Below are 17,058 nucleotides of genomic sequence, written 5' to 3'. Positions count from 1 at the left end.
AATCTTTTTCTTTTTTAAAATTTTTTAAAAAATATATCTTTAGAACCCTCTCATTCATGTGCTAAGTACTTTTCATTGGGGAAAAAAACCAAGAATGAATAGAAATGAATTTGACACTCCACCTGTATGGAGAATTCCTCTTCTGCAGGCCACTGCAGTTCTGTGCTAATGGGGGCTCACTGAAAAACTGCTCGTGCAATTTGTGCCTTAGGAAAATTCCGACTTCCAGTCTTTTCATTTAAATCGACGGTGCGTTTCTAATCATTCTGAAATGATGTAGAGAAATTAAGTACCAAAATTTGACTCTTCCAAAAATTCTTCTACCGGACTCCAACTTCACGGTGTCTGATACCAAAGTTATACCGTCCTTACACCAGTATGCAATTACTAGCTTCACCTAAAGGGATTTATCAAGCATCTAAATATTTCCCAGCATCACCAATACAGATTTCTATTCAACATTGCAGCGAGCCAGGCCCTTATTTAAAACAAACTGCATGATTTGGCCTAAAATACAAGCCCTGGATACAAGACAAGGTTTTAAAACTAGATGAATAGTCTAAGTTTGCCACGTGAGGTCGTTTGATACATTAACTATACTTTATACAAGGTAGTACCGACGCATGCATCAGGCATTTAAAGCACCGACAGTGAATTACAGTTTAATGTGAGGATGGACTACGACATTTTGCCAAAACAGTGCGGAGGCAGGTGGCTTTCACATTATAGCACGATTCCTTCTTTTGCTCAACACTCAAATAAGATGAACCGAGTAAACCCAGTGAAGATGTTGAGACTGCGACACTCCCCATTTTTGGGTACTGAAGCCTAGTTTTCCCGCGGCTCCATGCCTAAATCTGGTACGGCACAAATACATGTCTGGATTACCATCGTCAATATTTCCTGGTTTTATTCTGTTCTGTCCAACTAAATTAAGACTGTTATTTACAGTGGGTTTAAGACGTTCTATCAAAAGGGGCGGTGTTTTCTTTTGCAGAGCCTTAACAAATACAACATGCACCCAACGGGAACTGTTTGAGCTTTTACAAGCTGCCTTTATTCATCAGAAATACCGGGCACCTCTGCTGCACAGGCACCTCGCTTGCTCATGTGCACTCCGTCTCTCTCTCCCACTCCAAGATAAAGGAGTTTACAGAACTGCTTGTATCACTCAGGCCCAGATGTTTCTGGTACCCAAACAGCTAAACACCCAGTAAAGTCACGGAAGGATAGGCTGCTAAACATCTTTGAAGATGCAAGTCAAAGCTAAAGTTTCCTCCGCAAACAGAAGGCAACAGTACCGAGATGTGACGCTGATCCGTGATTTGACTCAGTTAAAGACTACTTAACATGAAACGGGAGATTTCTGAGATCTATGCCCTTCATCATTATATATCAGCTGAGTTTACACGCCTCGATTTTTGCCAAGGAGAGGCTATAAGGCTCTTGAAAGGACTACAAAAGGATGAAAATGCCATTTGTATTTTTTAGATTCTCGATTGCTGTTTTAAGTTGAATTTTGCGGCAATAACAAGCAAGTGTTAGGAAGATGATGACTAGAAAAAAATGCTACATATGTATCATTTTGAGATACAACCTCTTTTTGTTAAATAGAAGGAAAACTGGAAACAAAAGGACAGGCTCGGTATTACTCAGTTAACTTGTATTACTAACTTACATCATTCGATGAGAGCCCAACAAAAGTTAAGCTTCTCCAGTTGGAAAGACAAACACTGAAAATACAACAAAATCCCCTAACAAATCTATGATCTGAAGCAATCACTGTTCCTTAGCAAGATTATGCTGGATTACTGTTCGTAGTTTTAAATACAACAAAGCTTCCCCAAAAGGACGACGACTTCACGGAGCCAGAAAGCATTACTGTACCGATGAGTAACTGTGCGCAAGTCCAGCAAAGTCCCAATTAAAAAGAGAATGGAATATATTGCTCAATCATGAAAGCAATTAAAAACATAAATAAGACATTGCAAGACTCTTAACATTCCCAATGTTTAATTATTTATCCATTCTCCATCCTGCAGCTGTAGGTCAGAATTAACTCCTCTGAAATAAAATACAGGAGAACTCTTTTGGGGATTTGTACCTTATTCATTTTCGAGCAAACACTCAAATTCATTTCAAATTCACACAAGAACTGCAACAGTTTCACCTAAATCAGATTTTCTACAAGTTAAACACCCCTCCTACACTCAGATGTGATTGTGAAACTACTTTGATCTCTGTTCCCAAATTTATTGCTCTGTGTAATCCATGACAAAATATAATGTGATTTACTGTATCTCTATATGACAGCCCAGCAGCTGACAGAACTTAATAATTTAGCATAAGAAAAAAACCTTCTGGCACCAAAATATACAAATCATAATTGAGGCACTTTAGTATCACATTACAATGAAGCATATGCAGACTGATCATAAGAACTTCAAAACAATTAGAATTCTTTCTCACTCATTTAATGAAGGTGGGTTTTACTCCGTGACATGTTCTGCAGCTGTAAGCAAGTCGTTTTGGAACACTTTTGTTTCTTCACATTAAAGACTCTGAAGGACTAACAACACCGTTTTGCCCCTTCCCTATTTCCCAAACACTCCTTTTCCCCTCCAAAAAGCAGAAGGAAAAAAAAAAGCCACCTGCAGCTTTTCTCTATTATAAAGATATGAAGAAAGAGCAAGTAAGTGTAAACAACGTCTTCAAATTGTGCCAGAATTTAAATATGCAATAAAGATGGTTTATATTAGTTTTGTCTTGATAACTGAGCATTTTTTCTAAAGAAAGCTACATTAAAAAACTGCAACATCCAAATACTGACCTAAGTGGGGACGTGATGGACATGTTCCATGGGGCAGCTTTTGCTTTGGCTTGTGCTGTCTCTTGGGTTTGGGGGACTTGAGAGTAAGGGATGCACTACCCCCAGGAACTTTCAAGAAAAGTAAGAACATGGAGCTCATGGCATGGGATGCAGAAGAAATTTCCATTTAGTACTTACTAATTCCAGGTAACAAACACCAGTTACTGTTGTTTGTATAAACACCACCATGAACGAGACCCAGTGAAATCAGCAGCGACCACCACAGGTACTGGGATCCAGTAACGGGGCATCGGTTGTCAGATCTGTCCTCTCACTCCTGGCTAGGCACCCAGACCAGATGGTATTCATTCAATAATTCTGAAAGAATCTAAGAATGAATTGGCAGAGTTGTTTAAAAAAAAATAAATAAAAAATCTCACATTACAATCAGCCACCGTACTGGAAAATAGCCAATGTTATTCCTAATGTTACAGTGTACCCTGGGATGTAAAGATAAGTGAAACTGGTAAATTGGAGAAGTATGTACATGCAACCAGCCTCCACCAAGACAGGTAGTATTGTGAAGGAAAAAAAAAGACAGAACGAGGTAATGATTCAATTTGGCTTTTGAAAATATTAAATAAAGTTAAAATAAGCAATTGTGTATTACAAGATAAAGTTGGTGTGTTACAGTTTGTTTGGACAGTACAGTAGACAGAGTAGCTCAGGAAACCACTGAAAAAATAGTTAGAACTGTTGTTCTGCCACTGGAAAAGCCTCCTGCGCTTTATTCCCAGGAAAAGTAAGACTGAACCATCAGTGGTACCAAACCCACCAGGTACGCCACCCCTAGGCAGGCTCCTGGGCCACCGAGCCCACTGTCCTCTCCAGCCGCCACGGCAGGGACCGCATAAACCTGCCCCCCGCATTGCCGCCGCACCAGGCTGCGCCTCAGGGAAGTCAGAGGTTAAATCCCTGTGTATCCCCATCGGTGACTGGTTACCATCATGCTGCTCATAAAGCTGTTCAATCCTTTTCTGACCCTGTTGATGATACCTGCCGTCACAACACCACGGAAATCCCTCGGAGGAGCTCACCGTCTGTCGGTCAGAGAAAACCCTTCCTCCACCAGCCTTCAATCAATCTCTTATTTGTTGCCAGCAACTACGCCCAAGTTCTTGGGTGGTGAGTAACGACTCCACGTTCCCCTTACCCACCACCTCCACGGCTCTGTGAGTCTTGACCTTCTGAAGCTGCCCCAAAGCCTACAGCCTGCAAGCCACAGAGCATCTGAAGTGCCCTGGTGTGGCGGGGCGGGAGCAGGGGTCTGACACCGACTCAAGAAAGAAACGGGAGACAGAGAAGACAAAAAAACCCACCTGCAAATACTTCTTAGACAGATACCTTAGATTAATGTCAGTTAATTAAAAAAACCTCCAAAACACCAAAAAACCCCACCAAAGTTCTCAAACTACTAACCAACTATAATTGATACAATGAGTGAATAAAGCGTGCTGAAAGACAGGCCACGTGACACAGCTCTAATTTTAATTATATCAGTCCTTGCCCTGCTGAAAAGTATCTTTTTAATTCCACATTTTGTCATAATTTAGCATCTAGCTAAATAATGCTTCTTGTCTGGTTCTCATTTCTTAACAGTATTGCATCAGTCATTTTACTTTTTAACCCTACGGTGTTATTTGTGAATCCAGATAACACGGTGCTCGATCTCTTCTCCAAACATTTATGAAGGTGGTAAAAAGTAAACCTCACGCTCACGGGCACCTATTTTATTTCCACAGCGACAGTTACACCAACTCTTCTTGGTTACCTCTGGAGCCAGATTAATAAATACAACTGATGGGCAGAAATCATACCTGTTGTCTTCTGCTTTGTTTTTCTGAGGGTTTTTTGGTTTGTTTGTTTTCTTTCAAAGGAGGTAGAAGCAGAGTAATTTTGTGTGAATAACTGAGACCATTGCTTTGAAACATCTCCAGCAAGGAGAGTGCCATAAATGCCGTTTAGTCTCATCCGATTGAAATATCCCTGAGATTATTCTGCCATATTTTTGTTCATGTTTGGCTCTGTTGGTTGAAGACTCTTCCAAATGGCTCCCCTAAGGGATGATGCAATTCCTGTGACCACATTCCTGGTCCACTATCATCTTTCTTTTCCTTTGGAGGAATAAGAAGCAGTGCAAAAGGGACACACGAGAGAGGAGAGGGGTTTCCCTCCCCTCATCTGTGAGCAAAATCTTGTTGCAAGATTTGCTGTGAAGGTACTATTAAAGGCAGATTAAATAATCTGCACTCCTTGTGCTAACATACACCAACTTTGCTATAGAAATTTTTATCTTTTTTGAAAAACTTTTCTTTTTTCTTGATCTTCTAGGCTTTTGGCAGACTTTCCCCAACAAAGCCAACATACTGTGTTCATTTTGATTAATATTAGTTGGTGAATCACTAACACTGTGTCAGAATGTTCAAGAACCAAATCTACGTAAATGTACACAGAGTTTATGAAACAAAACCAAAAATATTGCTACTCTGGAACAGAGAGATAGCATCATAGACAACAGTTCTCAGATTATAATGACAAAGATTCAGAGATGCAGGAAACATCCAACTCTTCTGGGTAAGAATTAGAGATTTCAGATTATTCACAGCTAAGGCCTAGGGAAAAGAATCTACGTAATAGACTCAAGCAAACATTTAAAAATTTTAGTCTGAAAAAATACCACATATACAACAACTGAATGCATTCAGCAAGGAGAAAAACATAGGTCTACATTATAATTAGATACCAATTTAATGATATCATTATACTTGGGAAGAATACATGTCCACATTTTATGGCTGAATTATTTGCCCCCATGTAAATAACCAGGGTATCGCTGCAACGAGTGTGAAAATAGTTCATGTGGATGCTCACATAAACAAAGCTCCCCGTACTATGGCTATCAGTGTTCCAGTTAATGAAGTGAAAGGTGTCACTCAGAGCAAAGACTTCATTATGCTAAGAAGTCTAAGCAGGTACCCACAGAACTGCTGCAGAGATGGTCCAGTTCCCAGAAGGTGTCAGATACAAAGATGGAACCATTTTTGGTAGTTAATGAAACGTAGAGTTGGCAGAGAAGAGCAAGGGCTGGAGCGCCGGTATCCAACAACGTAAGCTAATGGAAAGCATGCAGCGCTTGTTCTTTATGAGCAGTAACTGCTTAGGGGAAACTCAATACTTTTAATAGAGTATCTCTTGGATTATCTCTTTAATCTCTGAAGATGTCATATTCTTTCCCTTCATCTTCTATTTCTTTGCCAGTGGTGAACAGCATGACATCATCTGTATAAGTACTGACAATAGCGCCAAAACAGATATTGTGAATCAAAGAGATTCCTACATCTGCCGTGTGAAAATATGCCCAACGAGCATCTCCAACTGGACTGCATCCTAGGGCTGTACTTGCGAGTTAATTAATCCAGCATCACAAAGCTTGATGCTAAAGGAAGGACTGAAATGTTCACTGGGGCACATCATCAGTACTTTAGTTGCAACTGAATGCAAGTAGGAGTTGCTCAAAAATTAAGCATCTAATTGTAGGACATTGTCTGCAGATTATCGAAAAAGGGTCTGTTACAAAAACATGGTATTACAACACAACTGTCAAACAGTTATTCTTAATTAGGGAAGCGGTACTCACACAGTGACCTTAACTTCTAATTCCCCAGGCATTTCAGTTTCATGTGGACTTCCCACCAGATGTGGGTGGAGTGACTGTAAGAGGTATAGACTAGAAAACATTGAAAATGTCAAAATTTATTTAAAATAACTGAAATCTCAGAGTACAACTAACTGCTACATAATTAAAATCTACCAAGCATGATTTGCATGGCGCTGGCCAGGTTGCATGTCATCTTGGAGTCTGTCTCTCAGAGCAAAGCATTTCAGAAATACTGAAATCAGAAGAATTGTATTCCAGAAACTAAAGTGTTTGACGCTTTTTTTTTTTTTTTGACTACAGCTTCACCCTGTAATCAAATATCACGTGTGTTCAGCACAGTCAATACACAAAAATGTAAATTACTTCTCCACAAGAAAAGCAACAGTGAAAAAGAATTAGATGTTCCTGGAATCTGCACAAAGATTTAACAGGATGAGTCAAAATACCTATTTAAATATAGAAAAGTAGTCAATAAAACCCTAAATGTTGAAAAATATTTGGGGGGGGGGGGGGAGGGGAAGAAAACCCACTTTTTTCTCCCACTCCAATTTACTCATGTGTGCTGCTCAAAGAGAGCATTTTTATGAGATATTTGTAGTGTTCCAAAGCTGCTTCCTTTGAGCATTGTTAGCATGTCTGCTGATCTGCTCGGGTCATGCTTTCCGAACGCTCATTTGCTTTGCCAAGAAAATACCACAGATGAACATTACAAACAGTTGCGTTAGCCAAGCTTCACATCTGCACGCACTTAGAAATGCAGTTCATCTCTCGCTTTTAGCGATTTCTGGCAAACCTGAAAATGCCTATAAGCTTTGTAGAGTCCATTACACCTGGCTGATTAGCGTTCGTGCCCTAAGTGCTGCTGCTGCAACCTATAACCCACCTGTCTCCCTGCTGAAATTAGTCATTAGTGGAGCCTAACCACAGTACTAGGTATTCTCTAGTATGTTTATTTCTTAAACAGTTTATATTTCATCATAATGAGGTATGACTTCAAATAAAGCCAAATAAAACCACCGTCTCATCAGAAAATGCTATAAACCACTCCATATAATGAAATGCAAGCAAATTAGATTTAAACTTTAGAAGTAAATCAAAATGATTACGATTGAATACAAGTGTTCTTCTGAAACAATATATGAGATTCCTCAACAAATAGACAAGAAATAAACTGGAGATATTCTCAAGTCATTTGTGTGTTAGGGACAGATAACAGATATTATGAAAGTACTGAAGTGAGACTTCAGTTAAACGCCAAAGAAAGTGGGGTTTAACTGAAAATAATACCTGCAACAGGGAGGGTCACTGAAAAATTACAGACTTTTTTGATTTTGTGGTGGTTTTACCCTGGCTGGAGGCCAGGTTCCCACCAAAGCTGCTCTATCACTCCTCTGCTCAGCTGGACAGGGGAGAGAAAACAGAATGAGATAAGTTATAGAGGGCTGAGATAAGGACAGGGAGACCACTCACCAATTAATGTCACAGGCAAAACTGACCTGACTCGGGGAAATTAGTTTAATTTATTACCAGGAGAATGAGAAATAAACCCAAATCTTAAAAACACCATCCTCCCACTTCTCCCTTACTCACCGCCTTAACTTTGCTCCTGATTTCTCTCCCTCCGCCCTGCCAGCAGCACAGGGGACGGGCATGGGGCTGTGGTCAGCTCATCACACGTTGCCCCTGCTGCTCCCTCCTCCGCAGGGACAGGGCTCCTGAGCCAGCCTGGGGTCCCTCCCATGGGAGACAGTCCTCCATGAACTTCTCTCCAGTCCTTCCATGGGCTGCAGCCCTTCAGGAGCAGCCTGCGCCAGCAGGGTCCCCACAGGGGCACCAGCCCTGCCAGCAAACCTGCTCCAGCGCGAGCTGCCCACGGGGTCACCACCTCCTTCGGGCATCCCCCTGCCCCACCATGGGCTTCATCACGGGCTGCTGGGGACTGTCGGCCCTGGTGCCTGGAGCCCGCCCTGCCCTGCCCCGGTGCCTGCAGGGCTGCTGCTCTCACGGACTCACTCCTCTCCTTGGCTGAAGTTGCCCTTGCCCCACTGTCCCACCCACCCCCTGTGAACCTGTCACCCCCGTGGCCGATGGGCTTGGCTGTGGCCAGCACCGGGTCCCTCTTGGAGCCAGCAGGCACAGGGGAAACTTCTGGCAGCTCCTCACAGAAGCCACCCCTGCAGACCCCCCTATGAAAACCTTGCCATGCAAACCCAACGCACCTTTGTTATTATTTCCACAACAGCAGATGCCGTGTTTATTTTTCTATAGTGCAGGTTACGTGGTGCCATTTGGCAACCTGTTAAATATTTTCCCACTTATCATTCCCTAGCAACCGGGAGATGCAATATCTGTCAAAAGATATTTGCTTTTAGAATCACAGGTTCAAAAACATTCTCGTACTATGCTCATTGAGCAACTTCCTAGCATTGCACGCTGTAATCACTAACAAAATGAATGAAATATTGCAATAAACAACGTACCATCTTTAAAGTTGAGATTTTTAAGCAACAAAAAATGAAAGACCTTGGTAAATTATGTGGCCCTAAATATTGAAAAGCTGTCTACGAATACCAACAAATATTTAAATGTCCAGCATGCTGGCAATGAAAACTGTTCCTCTGCCCCCTGCTCTCCTCCTTGCCATCCACACTGTGGCAGGGCTACGGGGAGGGCAATGCCATATGAATCCTGTATCTCCTTCTACCCCATGTTTACTTCAATTTTTCTTTTCACTTAAGTGTTTGTCATTTCTTTTGTATTTCATCATGTTCACGTGAACGACAGTCCACAATTACACTGAGCAAGCCACGCAGAAATCAGTATTACTCACAACACAGACCACAGAGGAATGAGATCCTTCACTTGGGAATGGACCAACCTCCTGAAAATCTGGACAGTCAGATGTTCCATGCCTGAACAGTGACATTCAGCTTCCCTTTGGATTTTTAAGCAATCTTTACAGACTTGGCAGAAAAAAAATATCAAATTAGAGGACAAATTTTGCTCCCATATTGTCCTAAATTTCAAGGTAACAAGATTTGCTAGAAAAATAAAAAGACCTTTAAAACCAAGTTTCAAAACTCATGCTGCAATTAAGATGCTTTTTGCTAACCCCCCACTTGGATAAAATCTCCTTCATCAAAGTTCTGCAGCATTTAATAGGATCAAGATTCGAACCAAGTTAGCCGAAACTGTAACTTGTGAGCTTTAAATGGAGTTTGCCCTCTAAGCTACTTTAACTTTTGGACTTTGTGGCCAATTTCCACAGCTCTACATTTGGAAGACAGAGACGAAGCAGAATGTTAAATGGTTTGGGTTTTTTTGAAGGTAATGCAAGGTATTTTCACATGTCTGTGAAAGACTTTCCAACAGAGATACTTTTTTTTCCCCCCTCCTATCTTCTACTCAACATGTGCTCATCTAATTAGAGGTAAAAATGGGGAAGTAGGTTAAATAAAAACAATTTCAATAGCAGTTAATATAGCTTAAAATTAAAGGGGTTTTTTTGAAAAATAGAAAAAAATCCAACAAATTAAAAAAATACTATTTCTGACAGAAATGACAATTCAAGAGTATTAAAGATATTGCCCTATGAAGGATTATTTGTAACTTTAATTTGAGGATGTAAAGAAGTTAACTTTTCTTTTGCTATACTACACATGTAAAAAAAGATCAAAGAAAGAAAAGAATTGAGATTCAAATTCCATTTTTAAGCAAAAATGACAATGTCTTCCTGAGTTAAAATTAATCCTTTAATGATGAATTTCAAAGGTTTAAATACTTTCTGTGACCTTGGCTTTAAATAATTATGCCAAGCGGAGCTTTCCTTACATTCAGAAAAGATTCTGAATTGTTGATCACAGCCATTTTAATGGCTTCAGACTGGCTGATTTCCAACATAATCCTCCAAATGCTGTTTAAAATTACAGACCAAGAACCTGACGCAGGTAAATGAAATGTCACTTTCACAAAGGCTGTTCAAACAGCATATGCAGATCGTTAATTTGTGCCACTCAACATCACTTTGCAATAAAACGTATGATGTATTACATGAATGCATATAAAAGATACTTCAACAACTATCTGCTTACATACACAGCATCTACCACAAATACTAAGTAGGGTTTTTTTTTTAGTTTAGCTTATGAAATAAAACTCCCAAGTTTTAGCTGATATCATCCGTAATGTGGTGAAATACTTGAATTCAGACACTGGTACCAGGGGATGCTCAGCAAGCACTGATGCGCAGCCTGTGACCCCACCGAACAGCACGGGGCAGGGGAGTCTTGATGCCTCTAAAATGTTAATTTGTATTTTCAAGCCTTTCACAGAGCCCTTGCTCACCCGGTGCATGCAGCCAAAAGCAGACCAGCCACTGTGACCAACTAGACCAATTTCCTTGCAGTTTTAGCCTGAACCTATTCCTCCTTCAGAACTTCCCCACTTTTTAACAGAGAAAAAGCTTGGTTAGACAGAGCTGCCCTTTCTACTCTACCTATTCCAGCAAAGGAAAAGTGATTAGCCTAGTCTTTGGCTGGCTTTGCTTTTGAAATCCTTTGGATTTTTGAAGTCCCGCCAGCTCCCGAGGACCACATGGTCATCCCCGTTCCGCACTCACCGCGGCTGGAAGGTGCTGCCCTGGCACCGCTCCCAGGGAAAACGGCCCCAGCAGCAGCCGCTGCCACTGCGTGCTCCAGGTCCATCGTTGTAGAACCACAAAACTCACGTTGTGATCGCGGCATCCCATGTCAGATCTACAGTATACATCTCATTTTTCAGCCCAAGTGACCCCTAAATATTTCTCCTCAGTAAAACTTTGCTTATCTGACTTTTGGGGTGATGGCTGCCGCTTTGCCATGCCACAAGCAGCAGCCCTGTGTGAGCCTCTTACCTTGTCCAAGGCCACCTCTGTTTCTGACACATGAAATTTTTTCAGGTCTAATGTCATTTTTTCTGCCTCCACTTTCAGCTTATTCACTGCTGTCTCATGGTCTCGAGCTGCCCTCTGCTTCTCCTCTTCCCACTGATGGCTCAGCTCCAGCAGCTGATTCTTCCACTGAGCGTTCACCTGGACAAGCTCTTCCCTCAGCTTGTGGATTTGGTTCTCCATATCACAGATAACCTGAAACCAAGAACAAAGTAAAAAAAAATGATAAATAAATACACCCACAAACCAAAACCCACTTGATTTTCTCTGACAGGCTGCTAAGCTGGGGTAGGAAGCAGACTTAAATGATTCTCTTATTGCTCTTCCCTTTCTCTTCACACGTGCAGATGAATACAGCTCCCCCTGCCCAAATCATGGATGGAGCTAGATTTACCTTTTTGAAGAGGGTACCCCAAAGGTGAAGAAATTTATTTTGGCCTGTAATCACTACATGAGATGCCCATGTCTTCTTTTTTTTTTTTTTTTCCCTTAAGAAACGACCTGCCACCTTCTAATGAGATATCAGTGTATCATCAATCATTTCTCAATCGCTGCTACAGATTATAGACCGTATTTCATCGTAACGTGCTAATGCGCACCAGGAACGTATCAAAGAACACCCTCCTCCGGGTGAGGGAACTGGAGCACGCCGAGAGAGGATGATACGGGGCAATGCAGAGAACCCTTATGACTCTGCAAACACAGCACAGATAAGATACACAACCTTTAAAATGCAAGAGACAAACTTCAGAATCCACAACTCTCTTTTGTGTGATCACAGATTATCCTTCGGTCCTTGGGAGGCAAAACACATCGTGCAACACAGCAGCAGTTATATGTGGTGTTACTCCTACAGCATACAGAATACACAATGCTATGTTACAGTAGCAGCAGTAGAGTACGCATTTATTACTTTGGAATTACACTTGCACATAACTCTTACTAGTTACTCTTCTAATGCATTTCTTCTGTAGCTTCTTAAATGAAGTATAGCAGCATCACACCTGGGACGCAAACCAGTTGTCCTTACAGCTAACTCTCATTTATGGTGTTGCAAGCACATATGTGTTTCCATTCATAAATATAATTCTGAAAATGAGCATTTTCATGAAAAAACTCACACAGTATTTCCCCCTTCCTCCTCCCTGCTTTACAAGTAACTTCACAGCTCCCTGGAATTGTGTCATAGAAATGTGACAATACTGAGACAAGAAACTGATGTTCTACCAAACAGATGTAGGTGACTTGGCTCAAGCTTATTTAAAGTTTCACAAGAAAATCCGATGAAAATTGATTGTATATTTACAGATCCCATTGCCCTGGAATGCCAGTTATTGATTTTAGAGCTCTGAACTGATTTCTCTCTCCAACTACTGTTTTTCTTCTTTAGACATTTTTAATGTACTGTCTGTGTTCAGCTAAACCATCTATTTGCAGTCCCCGAGAACCACATTACTACAAACCTTTCAAAAAGAAACATTCATTTCTGACCAAAGTTGGGAAATGAGTTACTATCAGATATATTGCCTTGTACATCAACATCCCAAGACAGACAGTTACAAACACTGTGATCTGAGAGAAAGAAAGAAAAAAATAAAAAAAAAACACATTGAGGCTTGAAAGTTTGCCTATTTTTTTCAAACTAATTGAACTATATGGTATAATAAAATACATGTCTCCCCTCAAACCTTCAGTTGTGTCCTTCAGCTATCACAGCTGTAACATGTATTAAATAATATTAACCATCTTGGAAACTTATCACAGGACTGACTTTTGCTTCCATGCTTTCTTAATTACTCATTGGCATTATTCCCTACTACGTCAAAGGTAAAATTCTGTGTGTGTGTGCGTAGAGATGGAATGAGCACATAATTTGTGTACAGCAGTATAACACGGGTCACATACTTCAGCTATATCAGCATCATCTCATACATATGTTTCATATAGTATAATCTGCACTGGATCCTTTCCTTCCTTTCCTGATCTTTTCCTCTACACATGTTTAATTTTTAATTAAATCTGTACACAGATGAAAAATGTAAAGTACTTTTTAGTCTATAATGACAATCTACAATATACTTTTATAAATCTTTTGGAAAATAATTTCACCTCAAGAGCATTTAAAAAACCCGATAGCCTAACTGGCTTCTACTTAACCAAAGAAATACTAGGTCAATGAAGATAACAGCTACAATTTCTACAGGATGATACTCGCTGAGTTCTAAACTGACATATGTAGCATTTGGGTTTTTAATAGCCACTCCACTGCAAGTCCTGCCTGGAACAGTAACAATTACCTTTTAATCTGTGAGTGTTCTTTTTGAGAGCTCATCCCCCCTCCCACTACCACTTGCTTTTTCCTCCTTTTTTTTTAAATAAAAAAAAAATCCTTAAACTCTTCCCCCCCCCCCCCCCCCCCCCCCGTATAAGTGAAACTAAGATATTACATTGCTCAGAAGTTTCCTGAAAAGTTTGATAAAATCTCTAGGATAAGGAGCTAAGGCTAACTTCTTATAATATAGGGAAAATTCATTCATAAATCATATTACAAGCCCAAATAGAGATTGGGTGAATTCCCAACTCAACTGTTAGGTCTCTCCACTTTACTTCATCCTATATTCAATAATTCTCATACAAAACCTTTAGAAAATTGAATAGCACAATACAGTGTTTTCTACTGCCACGTGGAAGTAGTAACAGCTCCAAGCCTTCCGAGGCAAAAGTGGGGAGCCAAAAGATAGTGGGCTGAATGTTATAGGTAAAGTAACAGTAATTAATATGCAAAGGCGCATTAATGTTGGACCTAATAGATGGCAAAAGCAGATTTGGTTCTATTAGGAAAGAAGAAAGAATCTGAAGACGGGGTGATGGCAGCGAAACTAATATGATTAAATGAGTCCTTTTGGAGCAACTTCACTGCTAGTAAGATGATGTTAAGAGACATCTAATCTCTCCAAAGTGACTGGGAAAAGCTTATATTGGGGATCACAGACACAGTTCTTGTCAATTACTTAAAGTAAGTCTAGTTCTCACAGCCAGATTATTTTTTCCCCATAAACAAAGTCACTGGCAGAAGCAGCTTACAACCGAACAACTTGCTGCATAAGACAACTTGGTGCGACACGGATGTCTTCAAACTGCTAAAGGAAATGTATCCCAAACTTCCCACCACTAAGATCCTGCTATTCCACATGCCAGGTTTAAACAACTATAATTAGACTTAAATGTAGGCACATTAGTACTACTAGGAAAAAAAGCCCAAGATGACATAATTCTCAGTTGTGAAAAATCCATGAAATATAAAACTTTAGAGTAACCGTCTTCTGTTAACAGTTCTGGGGAAAAACAAAAGATGCAATTACAAAAGCTCACTTCTCATGCTTGAGATCGGAACGCACGGTTTCTTTGTAAAATTGAACCCTCTTGCTCAGTATTGGTTTCTTAAATTCTTTTCCTGGCTGCTCAAATCCACATTTGTGAGCCATGCCTATCAAATTGTTTGCATGGTCCAAACAACAACCTGGGTACAAGAGCTGCTGTGAGAAATACACCTTAAACACTCCACCAGGGCAAATCATTCTTGTGCTAAACACAAGGCTTAAACTTAAGAAATAAAGACTTCAAACTATACAACAGGTCCGAAGTTTTATTGCTGCTTGCTGCCTTTATGGATCAAAACGTTATGGTCTTTATTTCATTTGTATAGGTATGAGCAAATAAAACAAAAGAGATCTGTATCTTTTTTACAAGGAAAGCAGAAGCTCGCAGTGTTTCCACAGGATGGCCATGCCATAGCAGCGTGCCCCAAACAAAAGCATTTTGCAAAATGAGTATTAATCCACACACAGGAAAACAAATAGAAAGAAAACGCTAGCTTACAGAGTATCCCAAATGGAACAAAAATACAAATATGCAAACTGCATGGGTTTAGAGATTATATGAATTTATATGGCACCCTTATATGACAATCCCATAGCTGAAGAAACTGCTAGCTGAGATGGTGACTTCTATTTCTGTTTCAAAGGAATAACTTAGAATTCTAACCAAGAATATCTGTGCTGAAATAGTGTCATAAAAAGGGTGGGTCATAAGCCCACAGCAATTTGCCTGTAGGGAAAAAATAGACTTGAAAGAAAAAAAGAAGGTTGCTCACTCACTTTAGCCTATTTAAAATGCCAATAAATGTACTGCAAGTTATTTGGAAGGAAAACATGTGCTCTTAATTTTAAAAAGTAAATTGCATAAGAAAATACAAAGTTGGCAAAACGTTTAAATTAAAATCTGTTGCTGATGTCTGAAACTCTGCAACAGTTACATGCAACAGAGATGAGCAATGGACCAAATGACTACATTCTAATTAAAAAAAAATAAAAATAATATTCCCTTTATTTTTCAGGAGCAACTACTTCAACCCCATGAAGCATTTACTTGGATCACTTTCTAAGGAAGAGGCTGAAGCATGACTGCATCTTTTATACTCACAGCGACGGAATACACGGACTCCACTGTCTCCCTCTCAATGTCTTACACACCAAACCACATCCACCCCATCGCCACGTTCAGCTCCAAAGAGTGTCAAAGGCACTTTAAAGTCACATCAACAAGGCAGTGCAGAGCAAAGATCAAATCCACTCTGCACTTATTCCCTGAGGCTCAGATCTAGAGTCATTTAGGTGTTGCTTCAGCAGCTTGTACAGTAAGTGACTAACATCTCCCAGCAGATGAGGCTGCAATAACCCTTCACCACTCTCCGCTGCTGAGCGTACTCCGGCTGCTGAAATAGCGCATCGCTTACAAAGGCCACTGCAGTTCTCAAGTGGATCAGGACAACCCTTCAAATGGGAGTTCCAAAATTCTTCTGCGTTGGGCTAACTTGGCTTCAGCAGAAGATGACTGCGTAGGTCTCAATGTGCCGTGTTGAATTTGGCTTGCACGTAACATTTTAAAAAAATGAACACCACCCCCCAAAACCTCTGAGCAGTTCCACGGACTTAGCTCAGACATGAACTGTCAGGTTAGATGATCACAATGATCCTTTCTAGGATAATAACGGAAAATATCAGCCCGTAACAGCCCTGTTAGAACCACCTTCTGCCTCCACGTGCCAGCACTGTCTCAGCATTTTCTCCACTGGAAGAATATTAAAATCAGCGCCTGCACGCGAACAGTGCGCGATGCGGGACCGTCAGCTGAACCCTCTGAAAGGGAGATTTGTTTGTGTCTTGTTACACTGGCGTGATGTGACAGAGATGGATGAGGTATACGTAACGCTGGTTATTGGGTAGCAGATTATTTTTGAAAGGAGATCAGGCCAGTCAAGGGAAAGGAAGTCTGTAGTAAAAACAAATCTCACTTTGATGATGAAGAATTAAAAGGAAAATAAGGAACAAAGTAGAAACTCCCAGTGATTCAGTGGTGACAATGACTCCCTTTTTACCCACGATCGGTACAACGTCCCAGAAGAGGTGGATGAGGCATACCATCCCAGACACACAGCAACTGGTGGCATACTTATTGTAAAATACCTTAGGAGGGATTATTAATATGAAAGCTAAAGTAGTTTAAACCACCAAAGCTTTAGAAAGCCCTGAGAAACAGATAATA

The 17,058-nt window shown here is 40.5% G+C and overlaps 1 protein-coding gene across 3 annotated transcripts in view; it reads right to left on the bottom strand.

The window, feature by feature from the left end:
- CEP112 (centrosomal protein 112) overlaps positions 1–17,058 on the bottom strand; it is a 171,832-nt gene that overhangs the window by 51,871 nt on the left and 102,903 nt on the right. For all 3 annotated transcript variants that reach the window (XM_055727580.1, XM_027808185.2, XM_027808186.2), the window contains one exon: positions 11,419–11,649. In XM_055727580.1, coding sequence (XP_055583555.1) covers positions 11,419–11,649 — 231 coding nt within the window. The remainder of the gene's footprint in view (positions 1–11,418; positions 11,650–17,058) is intronic.

The sequence above is a fragment of the Falco cherrug genome, chromosome 1 (genome assembly GCF_023634085.1).
Source record: "Falco cherrug isolate bFalChe1 chromosome 1, bFalChe1.pri, whole genome shotgun sequence".
Classification (NCBI taxonomy): Eukaryota; Metazoa; Chordata; class Aves; order Falconiformes; family Falconidae; genus Falco; species Falco cherrug.
Note: the sequence above shows the minus strand (reverse complement) of the source record. Positions and strands in the feature narration are given on the sequence as shown.